This window comes from Macaca mulatta, chromosome 9, assembly GCF_049350105.2.
Source record: "Macaca mulatta isolate MMU2019108-1 chromosome 9, T2T-MMU8v2.0, whole genome shotgun sequence".
Lineage (NCBI taxonomy): Eukaryota > Metazoa > Chordata > Mammalia > Primates > Cercopithecidae > Macaca > Macaca mulatta.
This window is the reverse complement of record NC_133414.1, coordinates 73,583,318-73,607,500: the sequence shown is the minus strand read 5'-3', so window position 1 is coordinate 73,607,500 and position 24,183 is coordinate 73,583,318. Positions and strand designations below refer to the sequence as shown.

At 43.9% G+C, this 24,183-nt stretch overlaps 1 protein-coding gene across 1 annotated transcript in view; it reads left to right on the top strand.

Moving 5' to 3' along the window:
- The window catches only part of LRMDA (leucine rich melanocyte differentiation associated), a 1,122,954-nt gene that overhangs the window by 577,363 nt on the left and 521,408 nt on the right, over positions 1–24,183 (top strand). Inside the window, exon 4 of the mRNA XM_077947977.1 lies at positions 17,729–17,857. Within this exon, the coding sequence (XP_077804103.1) occupies positions 17,729–17,857 (129 nt within the window). The remainder of the gene's footprint in view (positions 1–17,728; positions 17,858–24,183) is intronic.

Genomic DNA, 24,183 nt, shown 5'->3' with positions numbered 1-24,183 from the left:
CCCCCGAGCACTAATGAGAGCTGCAGCTTCAACCTGCCTGATATATTTGCTGTCACTTTCTTTTCTAGTGACGTTGGAGAAGGGCAAAGTCATGCAGTCTGTCAATCTTGTCTGCTCCCATGAAACTGAGAAAGTTCTATTAGTTTCCTCGTGGAGACTGACATCTGTGCCATCTCTTCCATCACTGTGGAGGCTCCTTCCCAGATTTCGCTGTAACCCTTGGCAGCTGTGGAAGACAGCTCACCAGGACAGTTGTCAGAACTCAAAGGAAGCAGAGCAGTTTGCCCAACAATAGACAGAGCAAAAGTCTTATCCTCGATCTAATCCAGGGTTTCTTAACCTTGATACCAGTGACACTTTGGGACTGATAATTTTTGTAGTCAGGGCTTGTCCTGCATATTGTAGGATGTTTAATGTCATCCCTGGCCTCTGTTCACTAAATGCTAGTAGCACTACCCGGTCATGACAATAAAAAATGTCTTCAGATGTTGCCAAATGTCCCTTGGGGGACAACATAGCCCCCACTTGAGAACCACTGATCTAATCCCTTCAAATGACTGTAGGGATCTCTAGGGGATTTTGCAGTGGTCTCAGGAAAATGCACAGACATGTCATATTAGGAAGTGGTAGTTTGGGTAATTGCAAGGTAGTTGAGGACACTTAAGGGAACTCTACAAGGCATAAAGATGTCAGGCTTCTGGAGGTTTGTTTTTTTTGTTTTTCACTTTTTGTTTTGGTTTTGTGTGTTTGTTTGTTTGTTTGTTTGTTTTTGAGATGGAGTCTCACTCTGTCACTAGGTTGGAGTGCAGTGGTTTAATCTTGGCTCACTGCCACCCCCGCCTCCCGGGTTCAAGCAATTCTCCTGCCTCAGCTTCCTGAGAACCTGGGACTATAGGTGCGTGCCACCATGCCCAGCTAATTTTTGTATTTTTAGTAGAGACGGGATTTCACCATGTTGGCCAGGATGGTCTCGGTCTCTTGACCTCATGATCCACCTGTCTCGGCCTCCCAAAGTGCTGGGATTACAGGCGTGAGTAAGCCAACGTGCCTGGCCCTGGAGATTTTTAAGACATAAAGTGAAAAGAAGCTTCAATCAATGCATAATGTTACAGATTCTAAATGTTCAGATTGATCAGCTGTGGTGATCGTGTTACCAAGGGGTTACTGTTTGCTGGCAAATAGGTGGAGTAACTTTCATCACAGTTTGCCCAGGACAGTTTGAGTTTATGCCATTTTCCTGGCATAATCAGTAAGGGTCCCCTTTACTCTAGGAAGTATCCCAATTTAGACAGCAAATTTTATGATCATCTTACCCTTGGGGCAGGTACAGCTCACTGTGGTGTTTGTGGACAGCACAGATGCGAATATGGCTGTCACGCAGTAGAGCGTGTGCTCTCTGATTCCTTCAGCCCTCGCCACTCCTTATTGTCTTATGTGCATTTGTCGCATTTCAGCACTTCTGAGATGTACATTTCTTTTACATGTTAGCATACCTTAATCCATCTTAAAATCGATGGCTTCTTGAGATTGTCACTGACCAGCAGGCGGCTGTGATGGAGCTGCTGTTATCAGGGCACACTTGAATTGGGTCATGGTGGTTCTTATTATTTTTGCTGCAGTTGACTTATACAGATTTTTGGTACTTCACGTGTCATTTACGAACTGATTGTGATTTGGCATTGAAAGACAAAACTATTGTGTTAACAGAAAGAGCATAAACTTGACATTATAAAGAAAATATTTATTATTGAAATAATGACCTTGAGTCATATTTTCTGGCAAAGTAACAAGCAGAATATAAAAAAGGAATGTTCCTGAGGCATTTTAAGGTAGGAAAACATTGGGTCATTCTTTATTCATAGTGGTTTTTTTTTTGTTTTTTCTAGTACATAAAATAATGTTGTGCCTATAATTGGTGCAACTTGGATTCATTGAAATGCAGTGTATCACCTGACTGGACCCTGAAGACGTATTTGAGTTGAGGACCCCAGTGGTTCTTATACTGCAGTAGACATAGATATGAGTTGGGGAATTAGATCATGGATATCCACACACAAAGAACCTGATATGTAAGTCAGGGCTGGGCATGGGCTTCTGAATTTTTTATAAGTCTCAGGAGATTCTGGTACAGGTGGTCCACGAGCCACCCTTTTACACAGTCTCATGTGGTCACTCCCCTTGATTCCACTCTGGAGGAATCTGAGCCCAGATAGGGGAGGGCTCTGATCATGTAGTAAGTTCAGCCAGCTGACCCCTGGGTAGTGCTTTTCTGGAAGCTGCATCAAACACAAGGTGAGCTGAGGAAGGGCTGCTTGGTAACTTTGCCTGAGGTGGGGTCTGACCCAGGCTGGACCGGATGGGGGTCGCCTACCCTGCCTCTCTCAGCTGTCTGTATTGTATGTGTGTGGATACTTGGTACATGGATATGCACATGTGGTTTTTATTTGATTTCCCTATGCATGTTAAGGAAAACATGTTACATAAAAGCAGGTAAAGGTATTTTAGAAGAAAGAGAGTGGGGATCTATGGAAAATGATAGGGAGGGAACAGCAGAAAACAAAAAAGAACATTTCTAAGTCTGGCAGAGGAAGAAGACAGGCCTGGAACAGGAAGCACCTTCACTTACATTTCTTGAGTGCTTTCTGGTTTGCCAAGCACTTTCCCAAGCTTCCATTTGAACCTCCAGCTTGGAAATGGGTGGCTGCCTGATGTTAGTTCTTTTTATTCCTTCAACCCCAGTGCAGGCCCCTCACTCTAAGGTGAGGACATTTGGGTATCCACAGCCACTGACTCCTGCCCAAGCTGCCCACTCAGGGGCCCCTGGGTGTGGGGCCTGGAAAGAGCCTGTGAGCAGAGTCTCCTCCAGGTTTCCCTGGCAGCTCCCAATCCCCTCACCGTGGCAACCTCCCAGATGGTGCTGAAGACCCCAGTGAGAGCCCCACTGCTGTTCAGAAAACCTGGAACTGAAAAGAACAGAATATAGACTATGGTGGACATTTGCACTAAATGTGCTTACTGAGCAATTCTACGCCTGAGGAATGTCAACCTTGCGTTTTTCCATGCCTTCCTATGAGTGTCTTACGCTTTTCATCACTCTTCCTTCAACTTGCCCTCAGTTAGTGTTATCTTTAAAAGTGAGGTTTTTCGAGCTGCCTTCACATACATTTTTTGATGAGCCTGTATTAGAAACATTTCTGGCTGTCTTCTTGGACTTTTCTTCTGGAAAAGAGGCAGGATTGGGATTTGGGCCTGCTAGGAGGATGCAAAGAGATATAACCCACTGTGCCCATGGTCACAGAGCTTAATTAATTGTCAAGGAGACAAGAGTAAGATACCTGGGACAGCTGGACAATAGACCAAATTCATGGACCAGTGGTAGAGAAAGTGTGCAAATAGAAGTCCTTTGAGTATTCAGTCCAGGCATGGTCAGTTGGGTTTGGGACAGACAGAGAAGTCTCCTTTAAGAAATGGGGTTTAAGCTCTACCTTGACCTGTAGTTGTGATGTACGTCAGTAGTGAGCAGGTGGGGGCTTTTCAAGTGAAGATAAAATGACCAGACACACTACTCAATCTTCCTGCAGGTCTTGGCAGATCCTTAGAAGGTGATAGGAATAAAATCTGGAGGTCTGGCTTGAAAGCCAGGTCAAGACTGATCAAAAAGTTAGCTTTGTCAAAAGCTTCAGGCCCATTCTTACCTACAGACAACCCATGGTGATCCCAACTCATTAATCCACCAAGAGGCCTGTCCTGACCTGAGTTTCCTTGCTTTGAAGTGTGCTGTCCTCTGCAGCATGAGGAAATAATTTGCTGCCTGCTTCAATGAACCATCAGGAGAGCCAGCAGACCTAATGACATGTGAGAATATTAACCTCCTACCACGAAGAGCTGTGAATCTTGAGCGGCAGTCTATAATTCACCCTGGACTCCTGAGCCAGGCCTCTCCGGCTTTTTCTCTCACTCACTTTCTCACTTACACCCAGAGAGAGAAGGAGAGACCTGCTCATAAAACTTTATATTCTCCAATAGTGTGAGCCTTGCTGAGCTGTTTAGTAATGAGTGACTTTCCTTTTATAGTTATGGAAAAATGTATACTTGCAGAGGCGGGAGCAGGGGGAAGACATTTTTTCAGTGTTGCACTTTGCATAGGCTTTTTCCTAAGCAGAAAGGAAAAGTGTCCTCCTGACACTGGAAAAAATGCATGATATTCTGGAAGGTGACCATTTCAGTGCATGAATAACCAAACTTCTTTGTAATTCTGGACGTTATCTTAAAAGTCAAAGAAAAGTGGAGGTGAGGATACTAATCTTAAGATATTTGGATATTAGAAGAGATCTTAGAGACCTTTTGAGGTCACTTGGAAGCAGAAGAAGCACTGAAACCTCATTGAGTTAATGGTCATCTGTGCCCTTGTTTCGTGAGATTTGGGGCTTTTGGAGGACAGGATTGTACTCCTAGTGCCTGGCAGAGTATCTAATTCATAGAAGGCCTCAAATAAAAGTTAGTCAAAAGATGGAGCCAGTCACCTGCTCTAACCCCGCATTTTGTATATGGAAGAAACAAAGGTCCACCAGTGATTGACTCACGGGCACAGCTAGAATTTTTCCTGGGGCTCAACTACAACTCTTTTCTTCCATCTGCCTCTCTAGTTGTCTGATTGCTGCTCTTGGCCTTATGATGTTTTCACAAGCATCATGTTGTTCTAATGGAGACTATCTTGATCTTGTCAACTAAGTGAAGGCAAACACAAATGTAGGGCCAAGGCACCATATCAAGGAGTAAATACCACCAAATCAGGGAGAAATGGGCAATTAGCCTCAGGGCCCAGAGTGCGAGGATGTGCAGATCTGGCTGCCTGGCAGAGAGCACCTAGCATGGTAGGAGTCCTTAGACCAGAATAATCTTCCTTACTTTGCAAGGAAAGCCTTCGCCACCAGGCCTCATTGCTCCACCAGCTCCACGTGGGATGGGAGAAAACCTAATTTATTTATCCTGGGCTAGGGAATGCTCAATAAATATTTGCTGTAAGAAGAATAAATGAACGAAGGATCCAGTCTGTGGTTGTTAGAGTACCTTTCTATTCAATAAGTCTGTTTAATTTCTGTATCACAAGCATCTCTGTTTGGACGATGGACAATGCTGGGCACCTATAAACTTTTTGATGACTTATAGAGGTAGTAAGATCAAACTTTCTTCTTATGCTTACTTGACTAGCGCAATGAATGGAAAAACCAATAGTTAATGTCTACTCTCTGTATATATAATTCTCAGCCTTTCTGATCTCTTCAAATTACTATCTTCTTCCTTCTGCCATCTTCTTTTTTTTTTTAAGAATTAATTTTATTAAAACCAGTCAAATTAAAGCTGCCTCTGTCCAGGGCATCTCAAGGTCCATCCATTATGGCTTCTTATCTTGGCAGGCGATCGGCTTGGAAAAGCAGCTCAGCCATTATGCACATACAAAGCCCATCACTTCACAACCAATGGTCAATTCATCAAACATTTATCTTTTGCCCTCTAAGCGTGTGACGTTTTGCCTCTCACTTCCTAGTTTGGGTTGCTATGAAAGATGAAGAAAAGCAGGGGGGAGTTCTTTTCTCCCCTAACTTTCCCCTTCCCCAGATCGTTTTTATTAATCAGATTTCATACTTGAGGCTTGAAACATGGCCTGCTCTCTGACCCCCATCTTTTTGGCCATCTGAGGGTTAGGGATAGTCTGCCAGTCTTATGCTGAACTTTTTACTGAATGGTGGAACAATTAAGGCAATGATAAAACTTTGAGAGTTTTCATCTTGCAACCCACTTTAGTGCATGGGATGTTTAAAAATGAAGAGACCTCCAAAATAATCTAGTCTAGCCTCCTTAGTTTACAAAAAAGTACAGTGAGGCCCACAGGGGCAAGGGTTTGACTGAAATACTGCAGCAAGATGCTAACCAAGGCAGGACCCAGATCAGGTTCCCTGGTTGTTCCTAAGACAGAGGCTCTCCCGAGCTGCCATCTCCCCAAGCATTCACATGATTCTGAAACATATCAGTATTTCTTTTGGAGGTTTAGCCACTGACCTGCATCCTTTTCTAAGGCAACTAATTTCTTCCTTTGAAAAGAAAATATCCACATTTATTTTTCAAAAACAATCTTTCAGCTAAACAGCAATTGATCTAGGTTTGTCTTCATGTACTATATCTCGGCTGATCCCCATTCTGATATCTGCAAATTGGACAGGTCAGGGATTTTCTGCCACTTTGAAAGATTAGAAAGTTACATTTTGCAAGTGTTATTTTTCCCAAAGTCTTAGACCACAAAACCAGGACTTGAAAACAGAGCTGATGCCTCTAAATGGAGTGGTCTTATGCTGTGTGTTCACCGACCTCATTTGTGTTTGGCCTCACTGAGTTGACAAGATATTCCTCATTCGAACAACACGTTCCCTGTGAAAACACTGTACTGGCTTTCTGCTGCCATGAGCAGCAGTCAGATAACCAGAGGCAGACACAGAGGAAATAGCCTTGGTTCGGTGCTGGGAAAATCTCTTTTTCTCCACGCTGCACAACTGGAAACAGTTGATCTCTTCTCTGTCCCTAGCATTGTTAGGTGCAAGTACACAGGGCTCAGGACGTGCCCTAAGAGGATCTGGAAAGCAAAGCTCACCAAATTATTCTTTGAGAGGTTTTGTGAACCATAGAGCTAGAGCTATTTTGGAAGAAAGAAAATGGTTCCAGAAGCACGCCACTTTTGGAGGTCACCATATCTCCTGGGGCCTTCTTTCCTGCTGGAGATATAAAGCTATCTTGTAGTCTGGGACAGAAAACATGTTTTCACCTTTTTCAGCCAATTGGGACCTTACAGAATCAACAGTTGGCACGTTTTTACTGGCTTTCCTGGCCTGAGTCCATTCCAGGGGGCCCCTGCCCGTGGGGAGCTGGTCTTTGGGCAAGTATTTGATTAGGGGCCCTCGGGGTCCCTGGGGCCTTGAGACCCAGCCGTGTAAATGTCTCCTTTTCTGGTTGGCTTGCAACGAGTAGACACCATCTGTTGAATTAAAAATTCCCTTTATGGAGGGTGGTGAAAGGCTTGTGTAGAAGAGACACTGTTATCTTTCAAGCAAACAGTTCATGAGGTTGAGGATCAGTGTTCTTGGCCCAACATATGTTTGCCCAATGGCTGTGGGCGCCTCCCCCACCAGGCTCTGCATCGCGCCCCATGGTGAGGTGCACACATACCGTGGCTGCGGTACACCGTGTCCACTCTCTCACATCTCCCTAGCAAAGAAAACCCCCATTTATAGAGCCCGCCAAACAAACTCACTCTTTAGACTCTTAAAAACAAACAAGATCCCGAGGCCACAGGCTCCATGAGTGCATGTGCGGTTTTGTAAAATCTCAAGCCGTGAATCAAAATAATTTCAGAGACATAGTCAAAGCCCAGGCCAAACCCTGTCACCAGGGTGGGAGAAAGGCAGGAAAGATTTGCTTTGAGGAGGAAGGATAGCCCAAAGAAGGAGAATGATGGGAGCAAGATATGGAGGCTGTCCTTCATCTAGTATGTACATGGAGAGATACCTGGTCCTTGTCTCTGTCCTTAGGGACTTGCTATAATATCTTCAGTACAAGCATAGGATGGATGGGCCAAAAACAGAAAGGGCTTACTACAGCCCTCATTGCTTTCCTCTCAACTTCCAGAGCCCGTCATATCCATGCCGCTTACTGATACGCTGTCCTGTATGGTGTCCCCTTATTCCAAGCCCAGCGTCTCTCTCTCCTTCATAGATGGTAAGAGCATTGGGAGCAGATTCCACGACTTGTGCATCATTCGTATCACCAGATGCTCGTGCTCACTGAATTCCTGTCATGCTGGAAGTGAATACCACACCCCACGCTTTTTAGTAGCAAATCAGCTTTCTGGACTGTAGCTTACTTGAGTGCCAGGATCAAGTTATCTCTTTTCCTTATGTTCCCTCACCACCAAATGGGGAATAAAGTATCAGCAGATGCTCAAAAGATTAGAATTCATTTGCATTGAGACTTAGCTCAAGCCCATCTCCTTCACCAGCCCCAGCCCCTTCTCAGAGTAGCACTACTCATCCCAATCTATTACCCTGCATTATCTGGTAACTGCTTCCCCGTCTATACCTACTACTTAATAGTAGGGGACTATTGCACAGTCATCTTTGTAGCTCCAGAGACTAGCAAGGTACTAAGCATGGAGTTGGCACTCAATACATTTTTATAAATGAATGAATTAATAAGCTATAGAGGTGCACCCCAAGGGGATCATTAGTGGATAAATCTCAACCCAGTTCCACCTAATGCATACTTCAAAGGAAAAAAACTCTAAGAATTAGCTCTTTGGGAGATTGTTCTAGGAAGATCCATGGGGTACAGAGTGAAAGGAAAAATAACTTGAAAACCATTTAGGTTCATCATTGTATTTATAATTGAGGACATACAATGAATGGGTTACAAAGCTACATATAATGTTTGGGTAAAGCATGTTGCGATGGTGAAATTCCATTTCTGGACCACAGTGAGAAAGTATGTAGAGGTAGTTTAACATAGTTGGGAAGCACTGCACTTTATGTACACAGGTTCTAAATGTGGCCTGGTGACTCATGTGTGTTTTCAGGTAGGCCACTTTACCTCTCGGGACATTAGTCATCTTCTGTGAAGTGGGGGGAGAGTGGAAGAGCCTAAAATTCCTCTAGGATTCAAAGTCTATGAGTCTATAAGAAGACTATAATAGGGCATATTTTACATGGATAGGGCTGTAGCTCTAATATGTAGTTTATATTCTGTAAGAGGTCAGGATGCTAACATGTACCTTTTTATTATGGGCACATGTTACACCCTTCCCATAGTTAGGAAAATATTAAAGAAGCCTTGCACAGTCCCAGCTAAAAGAATGAGGCACAGAGTTTAATGTGCTGAAACTCTGCTACCCTCTTCCTACCAGACTGACTCATAAGGGACCCTTTGGCAGAGCAGAACTGACTTAACAGCCCTTATAAACTGTGGTTACAAAGGAAGGAGCTCCAGTCAGATAACCACAGTATCTGGATAGAATATTAAAGGTCATCGAATCTGATCTCTATGCAGAAATTCCCTCTAAACATTCTCCATGACTTTAGCCTCTGTTCAAGTAAGTATAGTGGCTCTCAGGGCAGCTCATCCTTTAGTGAACAGCTTCTCCATTTTGACAAGTTTCAAAAAATTGATTCAAGACATTTCCTCCCAGCTTATATAATTTTCTATTTGTTTTTGATTCTGCATTCTGGAACCCTGTAGACTTAGGACTTTGAAATGACTAAGATTTCTCTGATCCTGGTTAAGCAACCTTAACTGTCTCAATCACTGTTTCTTACACCCTTCACCTCCTGGTGGTTCTCCTTGGGTGGTGTTTCTGAATGCAAATCCCCCTTTGAATCTGGCACCCAGAATTCAAACAAAGCTCCAGGCACAGGCACTTAGGGACCAGGAAAGTAGTAGAGTGGATTGGGATCAGATTTGCTTCTGTGGTGGTCACTGGCGATTCATACTAAGTCCTCTTCCCAGACACTGCTCTTTCTCTAAAGCTTCTACATGTTATGCGTGTGGAATTGTCTTGTTTTATTTAAAAGAAATATTAACTGTGGTTTTTCCTGATTATAAAATGCATATTCATGATAGAAAATGTAGTAGCTAGAGAAAACTATTTGAAAAATGACTGATAAACTCATTGCCTGGGGGTTAATGGTATGTATCTGGGAGATATAGATAGGTAACACACACACACAAATATATATATACATTTAAGTGTGTTTGTGTATGTGTGTACAGAATTGTTATAACATCTCTGTGTACAAGATTGTATATTAACAGCAGTTTGTAAACTAGAACCACTAAGAAAGATGACTTTGATGATTCTTAACCATTAACATGGAAGAAAATGCCCAGAAAGGCTTGGCACAAATTAAAACTTGTGTGGAAAATGGTGAGGACCATATGGATGACTTTTCATTTTCATGCATGAGATCTTGGTGTGTGTACCATATTACATTGTGACTTAGTTTGCGGTACTTAAATGTATAGCATGAAAATTGTACTGGCTCATTAGATACCTGCCTACAGTATTATTTTTAATTCCTGCATAGTATTTTATGATACAGATCTATTGAGCTTTATTTAATCATTCTTCAATCCTTGGGCATTTAGGCTTGTTTGCAGTTATTGTAAATAATGCTGTAGTGAACAAACTTGTACATAAACTTATACACATCTTTGATATTTACTGAATAAATTATTGGAATTGGAATTGGTGGATGAAAAGGTAATTATTTTTAAGACTTTTAATATAAGTTACCATTCAGCAATTTCACTGTCTCATTAGTCTTGCATTTGTTTGAAGTAAAAGCTTGACAAAACTATCTTAAATCTTAAAATCTAAGAAAAGGATGTAACTATTTTTATTTGAATATTCTAGATTCCTAATAAAGCTGAAAATTTCTCCCATATTTTTATTATTGACAAATTTCCTTGTGAATTTTCCATCCAAGGTTTTTGATCATTTTTCTATTAGAGCTTCATGTTTTCCTTAATGATTTATAAAAGCTCTTTCCATGTTGAGGGTGTTAAATCTTAGACTGTTAGAGAGGTTGAAAATATTTTCCCAATTTTCATTTGCCTTTTAATTTTTTTCAGTAAATATTTTTGGATAGTTGAACTTTATTATTTAGTTTACATTAGACATTGTGAAATTTCATCTTATTGAGCTGAAACAATGGTTGATTCTAACAGAATCATTTTGGATCCTACTGTATCTTTCTTAATATCTCTTTAGGGTCCTGTCCCCATAAATGTGATAAACATCTCCTTAACCAAGTCACTGGCAAAAAACCAAAAACAATAAAAAACAAAACAACAAAAAAAAACAGGGTTAAAATCCCTAGAATCTACCCATAGAGCAATTTGAGCCATTAATCAGTATTCTTCAGGTACATTTTTGAAGCAGTTATGACTCTACCTAAGATTGTCATTTTCTAGCCTACTTTTTGCCTTCCTGTCACAAAGATATTATGAGAAGCTTATTCAAAACCTCTTTTTTTTTTTTTTTTTTTTTGAGACAGAGTCTTGCTCTGTTGCCAGGCCGGAGTACAGTGGCACGATCTCAGCTCACTGTCACCTCCGCCTCCTAGGTTCAAGCGATTCTCCTGCCTCAGCCTCCAGAATAGCTGGGACTATAGGCGCATACCACCACACCCAGCTAATTTTTGTATTTTTAGTAGAGACGAGGTTTCACCATGTTGGCCAGGATGGTCTCGATCTCTTGACCTCGTGATCTACCCTCCTCGGCCTCCCAAAGTGCTGGGATTACAGGCATGAACCACCATGCCTGGCCAACCATTTTGAACTCTGAATACAATATATATCTTCTTTATTCCTACATGAGTATCTCCATTAACAACTGGTCTCGCAAAACTTTTCCTTAATGTGCAGAATCTGCCTGTTTGAGAATCTATATTCTATTTTATTGACATATATATCCTACCTCATTCCACAAAGGGTTTGGGCTAGCTTATTAGAATCAATAAAATAAAAAAGCAATATATAGATAAATGAAATACCAAAGCTGTGAAAAAAGTATAAGCCTTTACAAATGAAGTTAGAAAGCAGGTATGGTTATCATGAAGGATTACCTTTTTACACTGGGTCACAGTTTACCTCTGAGCTTCTTGGTAGCAAAAGTAAAAAGGATAACATGATCAGATACATTATTCATGTTGTCCTACAGCAAGCAAATACCGGTTCCTGAGAGTTATCATCTGACCAGAATTTCATATGGGTAATCATATAACCTCATGTGTCCAAAATAGGAGAATCTACCTTCTTACCTCCTTTTTCAAGTAACATTAATTCCAAGAGCTTCTAGCTCCTTATTCTCCATTACTAATTATTCATTACTCATTCTTTAGGCATCATATTTGAAAGTTTTCTTAGTATTCTTAGATACGGTACAGGGGGCTTCAGACCTAGTTAACTGTTAATACTTAAGCTTTTTGACTGGTCTTGGATTCAGGTCTCTCAGACGAGTGTTGAATTTTACTCTCTGCAGTTCAGGGATTATTCATCATGTTGGGGTCTCAGTAGAGCTTTGGGGTTGACTTTGACCCCAAAGTCATGTAACCCACTGCCTCTTTTTTTGTTGTTATTGTTTAGCAATGAAGCCTCGCTCTGTTGCTCAGGCTGGAATGCAGTGACATGACCATAGCTCACTGTAGCCTGGACCTCCTGGGCTCAAGCGATTCTCTTGCCTCAGCCTACTGAATAGTTGGGACTGCAGGCTCACACCATCATACCAGGCTATTTTTTATGTTTTAGAAATGGTGTCTTACTATGTTGCCCAGACTGGATGCAATCCCTTGTGATGTCAGTGTACGTTCTGTTTCACATAGCCCGAACCTTTTTCATGTTCTTCTATTTCTTAAAGACATTTCTATTCATCTTGATACACTTATGGTGTGGATTAGTTGATTTATATAATTATTTGTGTGTGTGTGTGTGTGTGTGTATACATATATGGCTATGTGACTTGAATGGCCGAAAAATATACACAGCCAACGATACATACTATATATATTAGAACTGGTATATTTAGAACATAAATATTTTAATATTGAGAACTGGTATTCCCGTGCAGACTTGCTGAATGTTAGTTACTCTTTCCTGATCTCAGCCACGTGGCCCCAGGGAAACCATGAGGAGGCATTCTGGCCTCTGAAAGAATAGGAGTCGAGAGGCTGCCCTCCTAGCCACTGGCCAGTACGCTGGTCCTGCTCTCTGTCCCATGCTTGGGTTTATTGGCTGTTTTTTTTCTCAGACACTCCCAGGCTGTGGCTGAACAGTGCTCAGTGAATGAGGCAGTACTGAGCCCTCACTGTACACTTAACAGCTTTCTGGAAGTATGGAGGCTGCAGGGAGATCCCCTCTTAGAGGGGCCTGGGCAGGCAGAAATCATCAGAGAGATCCATACAGAACAGGCAGCAGCCAGCCCTTTCAGGTCTGGGGACCTAGCCAGGGTGGTAGACATCAGACCCAGGTTAGGCCTTCTAGAACTTCCATGGCCACCCCATTTTCTCAGTTAAAAATATAGGCAGGGGGCCGGGCGCGGTGGCTCAAGCCTATAATCCCAGCACTTTGGGAGGCCGAGATGGGCAGATCACAAGGTCAGGAGATCAAGACCATCCTGGCTAACACGGTGAAACCCCGTCTCTACTAAAAATACAAAAAACTAGCTGGGCGAGGTGGCGGGCGCCTGTAGTCCAAGCTACTCGGGAGGCTGAGGCAGGAGAATGGCGTAAACCCGGGAGGCGGAGCTTGCAGTGAGCTGAGATCCGGCTACTGCACCCCAGCCTGGGCGACAGAGTGAGACTCCATCTCAAAAAAAAAAAAAAAAAAAAAAAAAAAATATATATATATATGGGCAGGGATATTTAGAGTTGAGGAAGTGGGTAAAGACTTTCTCTGTGGAGATCTTGCTTTCTTGATTGGCTTGAGAACATCCTAGCCTTTGCTCCTGGATTTGGGGCCAAATATAGTCCCAAAGAAACTGACACTTTTGTTTTAGGGGCTGTGGTCAGCTGTTCCCCTTGTTCACTGGCCATCTCATGTTGGCGCAACCCTGTCACCCCCGGTATAGGCTGGAACTGAGGGAGGAGAGATTGAATTCTTAGCATAGCCTAGATCCAAGGATTGATCCAGGGGTTCTGGAAGCATCCTCTGGTGGTTTTAATGGTACAATGTCCTGGCTGGTGTTTGGCTGGGCTAGGGGCAGGGAGGAATGGCTACAAATTAGAGGCTCCTGCCCAAGCCTGCCAGCCCTACCCGGGCCCGGGTCCTGGCTCTTCCCCTCCATTCTGGTGAGTGGCTCATTTGCAGGGAAAGGATGAAGGTCACTGATTTGTGCCCACCCAGGAGCAGAAGGGACTGGGGCTCAAGGGGCGGCCTTTCTGTGGGGCCCCTGGTCCCCAACCCGAGGTCCCCCCATGCCAGCCACTGGCCTGGCCTGGGCAGGGCTGCACGCCCGTTCAGCGCTGCTGTTTTCATAAGCTAATGAGGGCAGAATGTGAGCCACAGGCGATGATGTTGGGATATTAACTCTGACAGGAAGCTTGATCATAATTATCTTAACGAGGATAGGGTTAATTACAGTGGAAACTTAAAAGTTCTCTCTGTTTGAATCCACTGGAGCCCAATGCGTTGTGATGTTTTGTCATTTTGATGTGACTTTGGAAAAGGCACTGGGATGCTCCCAGCAGCCGCTGCAGCTCCTGGGGGAGCCCAGGCAGAGCCCTGGGAATGAGGGAAGGAGGTAAGAGGATGGTACCTGTGCGTGAGATCCTGGCTGCGTTGCTGCTGGTGGAGGGGGAGGCAGGCAGCCTGCAGGGAGTTCCAGGGGTGCTGATCGGTTTCCAGAACAATCCAGGCCTGGATGATCTCCCTCCAGCTGGCTGTGCCTAGGTCCTGGGTGAAACCTTGCTCTCTCCTACCAGCCCCCAGTCCATGCCTCAGACATCGCACTGCTCCAGGAAGCTGGCGAGCGATGCTGGACTGACAGTCGGCGTCTCCACGGGGGATCTGGTTTTGGGGTGCATTTTGCTGTTCATACACAAGATGATAGCAGACAAATTGTCATTTTATTTAACAGCACATATTTGCAGGCATCTGGCATATAGGGGAATGAACTCAAAGATCTACACACATATTGTTTCTCCTATTTCTCCCTAGAAAACAACAGTAAAAACAAACAAACAAAATCAACGTAAAGGTTAAAGCCACCTCCTCCCAGGTGTATGTGTATTGTCATCCATGTGCCAGCTAGGACCCCCAAAACCTGTCCTCCCCAGTACCTCCATTCACTATGTTCTCTGCCCCCTGACTTCTGTGCCCCGGCCCTCAGCTCTGGATCTAGCTGATTAAATCCCCAGGAGCACACCACACTGATAACATGAAAACAGGGATTTATTCATTAGCAGTCACCCATGTAATATGGTTCTCTTTTTACTGAGCAGCTAATAACGTCACATGGCAAAAAAAGTCTCAAAACCAGGCAGGTGACAGGGGATTTGAGACTGATCTTCCCAGCTCTTCTGGGAGGTTTCACTCTGGTGTGGGGTTCTGCCCCATAGCCCACCCTGCAAGGGAAGAAAGGCTGTCTGGATGGAGGTGGGCGCTTCCTTGGTGCTCCTGGGCTCTCCCCATCTTCATGCTGTGTCGTTTTGCTTTATGCCTCCCTGGAGCACTTTTGGAAAGGAACTTTCTTCTGCTTGCCAGTTGCCAACCATTTGCTGATTTTCATCAGAAGAGTCTAATATTTGCATAACATAACTTAGGAGCAATGTATTTGGATGCTGCCTTTGAGCAGAGCCCAACTGATGTTTGTGCACGAAGGTCTTATTAGCCACCCGTAAGGCTCCCTAAGGGGAAGTGGCCTCATCTCCCCTAGTGGCAAACAGGCCCAGTCCTGAGAAGCCTTTTGGCACATCACTCCCTAATCCCTAGTGGAGGGACTTCAGAAGAGCCTGAAAGTCCCCTGCACAAGCCTGACTTCCTGCACGCCTCCTCTGTGGGTTTGTTCATGGGCCTGTCCACTGCATTCCAAACACACCCCCAGGGTCAGGGCATCAGGAAACAAAACAGTGAATAAAAGGAGGAAGGAAAAGAAAAAGAAAAACAAAACAAAACAGCGTATGCTACTAACCAGTTAGCCATCCTTACTTATTCTCTACAAGATCCTATGAGCTGGAAGGAACACAGAACAGTAGAGTTCAGATGGGCTATTGACAGGCCCAAATTCACACAACAGGAGATGGAGGAGCGGAGGCAAAGTCCCAAACCTTCCTGCCTAGATGTGCGTACGTTGTGGGTTTTTACAATTTCTTTTTGTTTGTATTTTTTGTGGGTACATAGCAGGTAGAGATGTTTATGGGTCACATGAGATATTTTGATACAGGCATGCAATGTGTAATCATCACATCAGGATAAATGGGATATCCAGCCCTTCAAGCATTTATCCTCATAAGTTGTGTTTTGCCTCTAGGAACCAAGAGGCAAAAGAGAAAGGAGGAGGAAATGGAACGTGATGACCTCTGGACCCCTACTCCAAAATGTGTCCTCCCTCGGTGGGACTGGCGGCAGTGTTGGTTGGAGGAGCAGGCATGCTCTGGGAGTCAAGTCCTGGGTGGGACCATCCCGAGGTCTGGCAGGAATGGAATATGCAGGCAGAGCTCTGGGCCCAGTGGAATCTACAGATTTAATTACAACACATTTTACACTTCGCAAGTATTGACTCCCTATTTTGGAGTCCTCTTGGCAGAGATCCCACAAGGGAGCTATGGATGCCTTGGGAAAGCTCTGGTGCTGAAGTTCACACTCACAGCAGATGTGCAGACATTGCACACACAAGCACACGGGGCTCTAATGGAAGCACTATCAGTAAATGAATAGTGTGGACGACTCATCTCCCTGATTCATCATTTTATAGAATAGCCAGGCATCCCATAGGAGTCTCCCTCCGGTCCACATCGTAGCTCAGCTGTCAGCCTGTGCAGGCTCAGCACATCTCCCGGGTCTGGCAGGTGAACGAGCTGGGAGTCTGTGTCCCTGTGTAAGCCCCTCCGCCGGCCGGCTTGCTTTAATTAATGTCTGTGTGCGCCCAGGCAAGCACTTGTGCACAACTACCCCGTGACACCTCCACCCCCAACACTCATGAGAGCCCATAAAATTAAGAGTTAACTTTCAGCGACGTGTATAAGCAAGGCTATTTTTCCCTTTCTGTTTTGTTTTGTTTTGTTTTTTTTTTTCCTGGAGTCGGGTACTTAATTCTCTCAGTTGCCTTTTTATTTACTGCCTCAACATCTACAGGGTTGCACTCTACACTTCTTTCAAAAATTAAGTGAGAAATCCACTTTCCATAAATTAAAACAGTAACTTCAGGCCAGGAGCTTTGAAGCAGCAATTCCGCCAACCCCTGTCTCCCCACCCGCAGCAAAAACAAATAAAAAGAAATAATAAAAGAAAAAGGCCTCTCAGACCAGAGTGATTATGTAATTCCGCAGATGCCTTGCCTTTGGGGCAGCCACTGGGACGCTGGGCAGAAGCAAATTAAGTGATTAGTAAAGAAAAAAGGCAGAGGGAAAAAAAAAGTCAAAGGATGTGAACGCAGAGAAAGGAAGCCTTCCCTGCCGTTTCCCCCACGATTGTACAGAGGAGAACCGCTAAGAAATGATACTTGAAGTTATATTTATTATTGTAAGAGGGTATGATATTTCTGGGCAGGAATGATGGATGACAACTTGAATTTGTGTCCAGGGAATGAAGGTGAACTGTGACAGAGTTATTTATCTTGGGAATGGAGGTTAGGGTCAGCCGAGGCTGGGTGCCTGAAGGCACAAGACATTGACAAATTTATCCTGCAGGCCGTATCTGAAGCCCTTTGTTTTGGATCCTGGCTACTCACTAAGTGACCCTCATCCTTCATGTTGGCAATGCGTGAAGGATGCGGTGGGTGCCAGCGGCCCCTTCTCCCCCGCCGCCCCCGCCCCGACTCCTGCTACTAATTCTTGTCATTCACTTTGCTGACAGGCACCAAGCCCAAACTATTCCCAGTCCTGAAAGGGAAGGTTAAAATATTTATTTCGGCTCATAATGGCCTCCCTGATTTAGTGCAGGATCATTTTTCCTGTTGCCTTTGTCATTGCAGGTCACTGGAAGGACTGAGCGCATTCAGGAGCCTGGAGGAACTCATCTTGGACAACAATCAGCTGGGGGACGACCTCGTGTTGCCAGGGTTACCCAGACTGCATACCTTAACCCTCAACAAGAACCGAATATCCTTTCCTCTGCCCGCTGCCCCCACTCCCCACCCAGCCCCACAGTCGTCCCCCCACCCCACCCTGCACAAATACCTGCAAAATGTCAAATGAGTTTTATGTGTCAGCTAAATTAAAGTATGTGAAATACAGTTCGTGGGCAGACAAAGCGTTCTGTCTTCTGGCACTCGGGACACTTCAGAGTAATTTATTATAGGTCATTCATAAATGAAACGCACCATTATATCTTCCTGTTGCTCCATTTTAGTGTAGGGATCTAAGTTATGGCTGTGAAGAAATCTTTTTAATAGATAAAAATAGAGAAAGAAAATAATGTCACCGCCGCAGAGGCGGCGAAGCCCTGTCTGTTTGCTTGGGCTTGTGTGGGAGGGCGACCTCTGGTGGGAAGTCCTGGGTAATGCCACTAAGCAAACTTCGTCTCCTCGGAGGTTTCTGGAAGGCTCTGGGGCAGGCTCGGGGAACGGTTTTGGTGAGGGAAAGGAGCTAAGGTGGCAGGGACATGTGAAGCTCAGGCCTGGCTATGCCCTCACTGGTGGATACCATGCTGGGCTGTTGATGGGAGGCCTAGGGGACCCATGATAGTATATGGCCTTCCCTACGGAGGCAAGGACCTAGCCAGCGTAGGGTGAGACTTCCAGGCACTAGTTGCTCTGGATTCTGTAGTGGGGATGGAATCAGGGAACCCTTGCTGCGACCTAAGACCCCTAGCTCCTGCAATGTTAGTGTAGTGGATTACTCGGCACTAGAATGCCAGCTCAATAGGACAGGGAGTTTCCTTGGTTTTGTTAACTCCTCTGTTCTTCATACAAAGAATAGTGCCTGGCACCAAGTACAAGCTCAATAAATATTTGTGGGATGAATGCATGATTATCATTAGCTGTTCCTTATTGAGCACTCCTAGGAATGAGGCATGGTGCTGGGTTCCTTATGTGTGTTGTTATTCATCTTTACCAAGCCCTGTGAGAAGGGTGTGTCTTTTCCGTTTATCTAGACATGGAAAGAGGTGAGGGTAGGCACACAGCCAGACATTAACAAGATGCTATGTCCCGGATGATTCAGTGTCAACTGTGTTGTGTCCAAAGTCCAATGTCTGCATTCTACTGTGTTGCTTCAGACTCAGTGGTCCAATGGCTTTGTTTTATTGGATGGAACATTTGAGACCCAGAGTAGTTAAATCACTTGTTCACATTCATACAATAAATTAGAAATAGAAAAGGAACCAGGGCATTTTCCTCTAGAGTATAAAATAAAATCAGATATACATGTAAGGTTTAGCACATACGCATATGCCAGCATTTAAGAGTGATTTGCAGAAGTGTTGGTTAGCTACTGTTTATACTTCAAGCCATAAGTTAATGTTTTCTTTATTCTTTAAGATACTGTCTCAGTCAGCTCTTGCTGCTATAGCACAATACCATACATGAGGTGGCTTAAACAACAAACATTTATTTCTCACGGTCTGAAGGCTGGAGGTTTGTGATCAGGATGCCAGCATGGTTGGTTTCTTGGTGAAGATACTTTCTTGCTGTATCATCACATAGCAGAGAGAGAGAAAGCAAGCTTTTTCAAGTTGCTTCTTATAGGGGCACTGATCCCATCAGAGGGATCTACCCTTATGACCTAATCACCTCCCAAAGGCCTCATCTCCACATACCATCACTTTGGGGATTAGAATTTCAACATATGAATTTGAGGGGAGAACAAATATTCAGACCATAGTATTATAAATATGCTCCTTGTGGTCACTATTAATTGTCACTTTGATAGAAGTAGAAGGGGAGGGCCTGCAAGTAAATTCACAGTCTTTGTCATAATGAAATTTTGGTGGATTTTCCCCTCTTATATCCATTAGTCAACCAAGTTTCCCAGTGACTGTTTGAAAAATATTGTAGTCTTATGGCTTTCTAGGCTGTCTTAGATGATCACTTGGCCAATATTCTCAAATCAATCAAGGACAGAAGGATTTTCAGACATATCCTATGTCCCAGGTCTCTGTAGAATATTAGATTCCATGGACTTTGGTTCACGTCTCAGCTTAATCATATTTAGCGGTGTGGCCTTGAGCAAGTTATCTTCTGTGAGCTTCTGTTTCTCATTTTTAAAGAAATACATTGGACTGGATGATGGTTTTATTCTCTGTATTGCTGTCACCAGAGATAAGCAGGCCTCTTGGCTTCAGAGTGCTGAGAGGTGTTCTTTGTCTTTGGTTGAGTCCTTTCCCTATTCTGTGCCTCTGCTTCTCCAATCTGTAGCAGTAATGCTAAGGGAGTAATGGTAATAGCCTAGGAGGGACTGAAGCAGAAGACACTGTGTGGCTATAAACCTGACTGGTGATATCACTCTGCTGTTGTAGCACATTTCTTACCAGTGAATGTTCTAAACAGACTTCTTTCCTTTTTTTTCCTCTGCTCTACAAATGTGATTGTGAAGATCAACTTCCCCATCTACTTGACTCAGAAGTCACAGAGAAAGGTAGGTAAAAATCAGGCAATAACAGCACATGTTCTCTTCTCAACTCAGCACTTCTGATGCCACTTTTTCAGCTAAATGACTCTCCTTCCTAACTGTGAGAATGTTGCAGGCTTTCCAACAATTTCTATGTTCCATATTGTTATTGCTACCCCATGAAATGCTTTAGATATGGCCTCTATACATTAGCTTTTGCTGCATAATAATCCACCCCAACATTTAGTGGCTTAAAACAGCAAATATGTACAATTCTATGGATCAGATGTTTGGCCAGGGCTCAGCAGGATGATTCTTCTGCGGGTCTTACCCTGGGTCACTCATGCAGCCACATCTACCTGGAGGCTCAACTAGGGCTGGATGGTCTAAGATGACCTCACTCATATGTCTGGAGGTTGGTACTGGGTGTTGGCTAAACTACCTGTGTCTAACAGGCTAGCATAAGGCACTTCACATGGGAGGAGTATTCTAACAGCACAAGCCCCATAGTACAAGTAGTCTTCAAGTTCAACTTATATCATATGTGTTAATGTCCCATGATGAAAGCAAGTCACATACCAACTGTAGAACAAATTGGGGAGGGGACTGCATAGAGTGTACATATAAAGAGGCATAACTCATTTCTGCAACAATCTACCCGGGAGACCTTGGCATTGGCATCTTGTCTCCTTAAGATTTTACTTCCAGCCGGGCGCGGTGGCTCATGCCTGTAATCCCAGCACTTTGGGAGGCCGAGATGGGTGGATCATGAGGTCAGGAGATCGAGACCATCCTGGCTAACACGGTGAAACCCCATCTCTACTAAAAAATACAAAAAAAACTAGCTGGGTGAGGTGGCGGGCACCTGTAGTCCCAGCTACTCGGGAGGCTGAGGCAGGAGAATGGTGTGGACCCAGGAGGCGGAGCTTGCAGTGAGCTGAGATCCGGCCACTGCACTCCATCCTGGGTGACAGAGCGAGACTCCGTCTCAAAAAAAAAAAAAAAAAAAAAAAAAAAAAAGATTTTACTTCCTATTTGTGATAAAGGGAGCCCTAGAAACAAGTAACTATTGACCTCCTCAAAAAGTATTAGCTCTTTTGTGTAAATTGAATCTTTAAACATGTTAGGAAGCTTGCTGCTAAATGAGGTTTTATCTTGAATCCTTTTGTGAAATTTGCTTCATTTTTAATTTTTTGGTTTGTTTTTTGGCATATGTAAAATGGTTATTCACCCCACCTACCACGTAAAATCTAGACTTTTCCACTTTGGTTTAACTCGCAGTTAAATGTGTCTATAATAATGCTGTAGGTTCCTAGACCCTGGCCACTTGGGTCATTGGCTTCTTTGATCCTTTAGCAAGAGGGAATATCACACAGTGGTTAAGAACAACAGGCTCTGAAGGCAGACTTCCTGAGCTTCTACCCTAAACCTGCCACTTTTCTGCATGACCTTGGGCAATTGATTTAACATCTCTATGTTTTGGTTTCCTTTGAAAATGCAGACAATGCTGGTACCCATCCCATAGGTTGTTTTGAAGATTATTCTAAGTATCTCAGACATATTAGATTCTAGTAACATAGTAAGTGCTATGTAAGGGTTACTATTATTGTTGTTATTATTATCCTAGAGAATTGTGTAAACTCATCTGGTTTGACTTGGGTCACATTATAACCAAGGCCAGAGTACAGATATACTTCTGAGTGTAGAATGCTTCTTTGACTTGCACAATTTAATATTGCCCTAATGGCATTCCATGAGTTGGGTACTGTTGGTGAATAATTCTTCTCATTTTTATGGGAAAACTAGGAGTGCATGAGCTTTCTGAAGTCACATAGATTGTCAGTAGTGGGGCTTAGTCTAGAACCCAGGTATGCTGATTCCCAGCTCCAGACTCTGAAACCCAAAGGAGCGGCAATCATTGTACAAGGAGAGGAGCCCAGATACAGGAGGAGTCAGCGTCCTGGGCCTGCTTCTGCAAGGTCCTGCTCCCAGCTGGGGCTGCCAGGAGTCCGCTCTTAAAAGAGATTCCAGAGCCCAGACCCAACATCTGGAAAATTCCTTCTGTGTTCATCAGTCAATGCCTTCCTGCCATCTGCATACCTCCTGCTGGACCTCCCATCTTTTTCCACCAGCCCTTTTTCTCATTGTGTTCAGCCCTCAGTGTTGATGTCCTGCTCTGGTATATCTGAAAGCCTGGTTGTCTGAGATTACCTCTTCATTTCTTGGTTTGTAGGGATCTCATTTTCTTTCTTTGGTTCATTGAGTCTGGCCAGGTAATCACTGGTTATGGACTTGAACACCTTCCCCACTGCTCTCTCTCTCTCTCTCTCTCTCTCTCTCTCTCTCTCTCTCACACACACACACACACACACACACACACACACACATGCCCATCCATGAGCATGCACACACCATCCCCGACTGTTCCACCAGGAGGGGTGGGATATTTGGTAGTGGTCTCAGCCATATCATGTCTGAATAATCAACCCTAAGTAAGGTTGACCAACTGAAGATTCAGGAAAATGTAGGTACTTAACCTTTGCACAATCAAATGATTCACCTCTACTTTCCTTTTGGCGTGTGTGGGGGGCACATAAGCAGATTTTATTTGGAATCGCACTTCATCTTCTGTCTCCCTTTTTGCTTCAGCACATGTACTGAATAGCCAATGAGTTTGAATTATAGTGCCAGCAGGAAGAAAGTATGGTGCTACATGTTACACAGCTGGGCGGTGGCACGGAGACCACTCCAGCAAGTCAAAGGTGGGACTGGAGTTCCCTTAGCCATTTTCTGTGTCATCTTAGGAAAGATTTGCTGTGTCATCTTAGGAAAGTCTCTACACCTTGTCAGGGGCCTCAGTTTCTTTATAAAATGAGTAACACACACTTCAGCATATTGTCGAGAGATTTAAATGGTATAATATGTGGGAAATCACTTTGTTAAAGACTTTACAATTTCTTGGCATATTTTACTGTTAGTCAATGCTTCGATGCTTCAAAAGAAACAGCCCAAATTGGAAGGAAGGATCTGAGGTACATAGCACATAGCCCGGTGATGGCACCTGTGCTCTCCCACAGAAACATGTAGGAACCCTCATTTTCCAGTGGTTTAAATTTTGCTTTTGTGTTAGGAAATTATGAGTCACTTTTTCCTCTAGAAATACAGTTTCTTTAGGACCTGTGTTTAAATCCAGACTCTATCATGTACTGGCTGTGTGACCGTTAACCCCTGTTTCCTTAATTGTTATTTGGGCACGACAAATTTCTGATATATGTGAATAAAAATGAGATATGTCATTATGCTGTATATTTAGTATTCAAAAACCCAGCATTAGGATTAGCTGTGGTTAAAATCATCCCAGTAGTTATGGAGGCTGCCCTTTGACCCGCAGCTGAGCCCAGAGGGAGGGATGTGTCCATTCTCACCTGGGAGACAACTTTGGACCCACACAACTGGAACACCCTGGAAGGCTTCCCTCCTCCCTCATGCTCCAAACTTTCAAGGCAAGATGCTGCTTTGATCTTGGGCCCTCTGCAGAAAATCTCCCTTGGCAAGCCTCCCCATGACAGCTGGGCTCCGCAATGGCAACTTTCTACAGACAACACTGAAAAAAATCTCAACGCTAAGTACCCCGGAGAAGACTTGCTGAGGGAAGCCAGGTGTGTGCCGGGAACCCAGCTGGAGAGAGATGAAACTGTGCCAGGTATCTTCACATTTTTAAAAAAGGTACCCTTAGGAGAATCCCTGAAATGATCCCCACTGCAGTGGTCTTGATTAGCCAGGGACACCAGGTTTATTCCACAGATTGCCTCTGGTCAATTTTCTATGAATCTTGACAAAAAAGAAATGTGACAAGTTCTATCTTGGATCTCAAAACCAG